The sequence below is a fragment of the Callorhinus ursinus genome, unplaced genomic scaffold (assembly GCF_003265705.2).
Source record: "Callorhinus ursinus isolate GAN/ISIS: 27379988/994484 unplaced genomic scaffold, GSC_fseal_2.0 scaffold3449, whole genome shotgun sequence".
Classification (NCBI taxonomy): domain Eukaryota; kingdom Metazoa; phylum Chordata; class Mammalia; order Carnivora; family Otariidae; genus Callorhinus; species Callorhinus ursinus.
In genome coordinates this window covers 1-5,414 of record NW_027400503.1, presented here as the reverse complement: position 1 = coordinate 5,414, position 5,414 = coordinate 1, and the positions used below count along the sequence as shown (strand labels likewise).

The 5,414-nt window shown below is 41.5% G+C and overlaps 1 protein-coding gene across 1 annotated transcript; it reads left to right on the top strand.

Annotated features, from left to right (window-relative positions):
• Positions 1 to 3: 3 nt before the first annotated feature.
• Positions 4 to 5,410, top strand: LOC112819106 (uncharacterized; the record flags this gene model as incomplete). The annotated part of the gene is made up of 8 exons (XM_025866025.1): positions 4 to 105; positions 698 to 824; positions 2,225 to 2,343; positions 2,488 to 2,684; positions 4,156 to 4,339; positions 4,606 to 4,771; positions 4,861 to 4,985; positions 5,396 to 5,410. Coding segments are annotated over 8 exons (1,035 nt in total), but the record flags the coding sequence as incomplete, so codon positions are not given.
• Between the last annotated feature and the right edge of the window lie 4 nt (positions 5,411 to 5,414).

Genomic DNA, 5,414 nt, shown 5'->3' with positions numbered 1-5,414 from the left:
GACAACCTGCAGAGGGTCAAGCAGAAGCTGGAGAAGGAGAAGAGCGAACTGAAGATGGAGATCGATGACCTCGCCAGTAACATGGAGACGGTCTCCAAAGCCAAGGTACAATCATGGTTTAAGTCTTAAAGAGATTTCTGTGAGACAGGTGTGAGTGAGCCGCTCAAGAATCCTTAGTAGCTGGCACGAGGAGACTACAGACAGTGCAAGCAGGAGACAGGCACTCAGGTGTGATGGGGGAAGCACTGGCTCTTGGTTGTGAGAAGAGCCACACCCAAAGAACATATAGAGTGGAAAGTGAAGCTCTTCCAAATAAGAAATATGATTCAACTATATATTTTGGGATTTTAAAAACACCTCACCTTGGTGAGGCTTCTGTTTTTCCCTTTAAGCACAAATACAATTTGCTTCTCAAAAAAATCGCCAAGAATTGAATCAAGTATCATTATTCTCCTATCAAAGAGAATCCCATTGAGTAAAGACTTGTATTCACAAAGCAGTTTACTGGTAGCATGTTTGGACTATGTAATTTTTTACTCTTTCCTTCATAATCTTAGGCCTCTGAGTTTTTGTTTGTAAAGATATTGTATTCTCAAAATAAGTAAGTGCCCCAACCCCCATGGAATGCTCGGATTATGGAAAATTCCTGTGGCCCAAATGCTTGCTTGAGATGCCTTCTACTACTTTTTGAATGCAGGGGAACCTTGAAAAGCTGTGTCGCACTCTAGAAGATCAGGTGAGCGAACTTAAGACAAAGGAAGAGGAGCAGCAGCGGCTGATCAACGACCTGACGACTCAGAGAGCGCGTCTACAGACAGAATCAGGTGGGCCATTTACCAGTGTTGACCTGGAATGACAAATTTCCCTTGGATGCTTAATTTGCTGAAAAACTCTGCACTGACTTATTGAGATCACATATATTACCCCCTGAGAGGCACCCGTCACCACCACTATGAACATATCACTGACCACTGGCATGGAGGGCTTTCTTTTTTGTTATAGTTTGTGACTTTCATTAAAGAGATCCAGGTTCTTTTGTTTTTACACACTTTAAATAAAGCACATTTGACTTTCATCAAGTTATCAAATTAAAAGTGTAGCTTCACAGTATTTATTTGCACTTTGCAAAATGCTTGCACAAGTTATTTATTACTTTATTACCCTCAACAGTCTGTGTAATGTAATCCACATTTTAAAGATGACAGACTGTGACAGTGATGAAGTGACCATCCAGGAATACTTACTCCCCACTCTTCTTCCTGAAGTCTGGCCAAATGTGGCGAGCTAACACAGTTATGCAGAGAAATATTCAGTGCTACAACCAGCCCAGGAGCCTTAAGTGATGTTTGTAGAATTTTTTGGAGAGTCTCTGCATTTCCTCTGTCCCCTAATCAATCCATCCAACTTTTTACCAAAGTTCCACCTCTCAAGTGAGAGGCAACAAGATGGAAATTATTTTATGGGTCATCTGGACCATTAAAGTAATAGGCAGATCAAAGGGCTGGAGAACCACTTTACTCTTTCATATTCATTGAAATATTGTTCTTTCTAGGACAGAGTTCAAAGTCAGGCTTTTATTATTGTTGTACAGGTAGTTAGTATACTTCATGGAAAAAAAAAAACCTGTATTCTCAAAGAATCAAAATGCTCCTTGTAGACTCAGAATCTAAGTTCCTTCTATAACTTAGTGGTATGGGAAAAAAAGAAAGTTGTGATTCTTATTAAATACTAACATCTCTTAGACTATGGACTCTATGGAGAAACAAACTGAGGGTTCTAGAGGGGAGGGGGTTGGGGGGATGGGTTAGCCTGGTGATGGGTATTAAAGAGGGCACGTTCTGCGTGGAGCACTGGGTGTTATGCACAAACAATGAATCATGGAACACTACATCAAAAACTAATGATGTACTGTATGGTGATTAACATAACATAATAAAAAAAATACTAACATCTCTTGTTACATGCTTCTTGACCAATTTCTACTGTGATAAATAATCTTAAATATCTTTCAAAATATTTTGTGTTGTCCCTAAGTATGTAATCAGCCTCCAAGCTTTCCATACTTCTCATTTTTACATATTCAGAACTGAAGTTTGGTGGCTTGTTGTAATCCATACTTATGTCAACATGTTTCAAACTCAGCTCCCTTTCCCTGCTCCAGTTTTTAATCCAGAGCTCTGATTTCCAAAATGAGGTTGAGTTTTCTCCATCTTGGTCTTAACAGGTGAATATTCACGCCAGCTAGATGAAAAGGACTCGTTAGTTTCTCAGCTCTCAAGAGGCAAACAAGCATTCACACAACAGATAGAGGAACTGAAAAGGCAGCTTGAAGAGGAAATAAAGGTAAGCCCTACTTGTCACCATCCTTATTTTTGAGGTTGCGTTTCGCTTACTTCTACAGATTTTCTTCTGATGGCCTATAGGAGCCTAGGGACTAAATGTCACTTTCAAGATATCAAATTAAGTCTCTGATCTCTATGTTCTCAGGCCAAGAGTGCCCTGGCCCATGCCCTGCAATCAGCCCGCCACGACTGTGACCTGCTGCGGGAACAGTATGAGGAGGAGCAGGAGGGCAAGGCTGAGCTGCAGAGGGCAATGTCCAAGGCCAACAGCGAGGTGGCCCAGTGGAGGACCAAATACGAGACGGATGCCATCCAGCGCACGGAGGAGCTGGAGGAGGCCAAGTATGTACTAGACTTAGCTGAAATGGAAATATCTCTGTTAACAAAGCACATCTGCCATAAGCACCGTATGGGAAAATGTCCACTGCTCCCAAAACAAATTTGAAAAACCAAGGAAAAAACATGCACGAACATAAGCCAAAGCAAGACAAACATTCTAGGCGGTGCAGGAAAAGAAATTAAGCTAGAGGGCAGACAAAGAAAGCAAGTAAGGCAAGAGGAAGCTGAAGGACTACTTTTAAAACAGGAGGACTTTGAACATCCTTCTATCTATAAAGGTGTAGACAGAGTAAGTGTTAACTGTACTTCCTTGTGTCTCTCCTCCCTCTCAGCCACTAATGGGAAAGTCAGTCCAAGGTGTTAGGTGTGTAAGGGAAAAATAACTGGGCTTCAGAACATAGCTCCTCCTTCTGAGATGTAAAAACATGGCTATTCGTGGGGGAACAAATACATATATTGTTAAAGACTAAAAAGAAAACATAAATTCTGCAATAAGAAAGGAAACACATCTTTTCACAAAGGACCAAATATTCAATGCAATCAACAGTTCAAGATGGAGAATCTGGACAGGAAGAAACCTACTCATTCAACAGGAAGTTTCAGGAGAGATCTAGTTGTTTGTCTTGTGACTCATGTACAACCATTTGGTTGGAATCGTGATGGGGGGATCCTTAGAAGAGCCTCTGAGTGGAGCTCACAAAGCAAAACTGATATTGATTTGGAAAAGTTTATTTTTATTAAATGATTACTGAAAAGCCAGGAAAAATAAGGGACATGATTAGCCAAAATCAAGTATATTTGATTTGGGTTGAATTCATTCATTTGAATTCAATTCATCCAACATTTGATCACTTAATATGTGTGACAGCCTACAAGAAACAAAGATGAGCAAGATATACACTCTACCCTCTGGAGACGAAAATTCAGTAGAGACAAGACATGAACAACAGGAATTCAAGGCAGATATTATTATTCTATAGGGGAGGAGTAAACCAGCCACTTGATGGGTAAAATGTTGGCTTGGGCTGATCACAGATGGCCTTAAAACCCGAGGATGAAGTATGGCAATGTTGAAATTTAGACTGTTTTCAGTATTTAGTTCATCGGAGAGTGGGAATGAGCTAACATAGAACTGGGCCTATAAAACAAGCTGCAGGGGCACCTGGGTGGCTCAGTCATAAAGCGTCTGCCTTCGGCTCAGGTCATGATCCCAGGGTCCTGGGATGGAGCCCCACATCGGGCCCCTGCTCGGCGGGAAGCCTGCTTCTCCCTCTCCCACTGCCCCTGCTTGTGTTCCCTCTCTCTGGCTTTCTCTCTGTCAAATAAATAAAATCTCTAAAAAGAAAAAAAAAAACAAGCTGGAAAAGCAAAGTATTAGGAGTCTGGCTGTAGAAATCACTCTTTTGTACCTACTTTGAAGCATCCAGTTCCGCTGATGGCCATTCACTTCTCTTGTCCTTATTTCACTTTTTAGAAAGAAGCTGGCTCAACGTCTACAGGATGCTGAGGAGCACGTAGAAGCTGTGAACGCCAAATGTGCTTCCCTTGAAAAGACAAAGCAGCGGCTCCAGAATGAGGTGGAGGACCTCATGATTGATGTGGAGAGAACCAACGCGGCCTGTGCCGCCCTGGACAAGAAGCAGAGGAACTTCGACAAGGTAACTTGTGTAGTAGCCTCTGCCTCAGTATTCAACACAGGATGAAAGCCAGCCTGCTACCTTCAGTGTGCAGTATTCAAACTACCTGAGGGCTGTTCTCAGTAGCTTCCTGCTCCACAGTAAGCAGTGGAGGGGGACAATGCCTGTGGTTTCTACTCTTCTCATTCATACGATTTGTCAGTCCCAGATCATCTTAACTCTGACACATTCCAGGACAGACGGTGTCCATCCCATCAACTTTATTTGGACCATTCTTTGCCCCTCAGATCCTGGCAGAATGGAAACAGAAGTATGAAGAAACTCATGCTGAACTTGAAGCTTCCCAAAAGGAGTCCCGCTCCCTTAGCACAGAGCTGTTCAAGATTAAGAATGCTTATGAGGAATCTTTAGACCAACTTGAAACCTTGAAGCGGGAAAATAAGAATTTGCAACGTGAGTACATCTCACCTTTTCTTTAACAAAAGATTTGAAAAAATGTTTTCCGTTACCGAACAAATTTTTATATTTTTGCTCACCAACAGAGGAGATTTCTGATCTCACTGAGCAGATTGCAGAAGGAGGGAAACGTATCCATGAACTGGAAAAGATAAAGAAACAAGTGGAACAAGAGAAATCTGAAATCCAGGCTGCTTTAGAGGAGGCAGAGGTAAACATTTTATTGTACATTCTAAAACAATGACAAGAGGAATTAAGAGTCCACTGCACGCAAGAATTGAGGAAATTCTTGAATTAAGAGAAAAGAAAAGTAATTCTGACTGTGTACTTAGTATGAGGATGGAGAATCGACCATATGTGCAACTAACACACCTGTACGTCAGGAACTGTGCTAGACACTGAAAAAAACAAAGATGAATAAGTTAAGGTCCCTGCCCTCAAGAGCACTATCTATCTAGCTGGGGAGACAGAAATATATAAAATCAACAACACATTGTAGAAATTCCCAGAACAATGGAATAAAAATGTGTTATGGCAGCACAAGAGCAAGAACTAATTCCTATTTCTATAATACTATAGACTTCCATTCCCCGCTAATGTCACCCCTTGCTGTCATTAAAGGCATCTCTTGAACATGAAG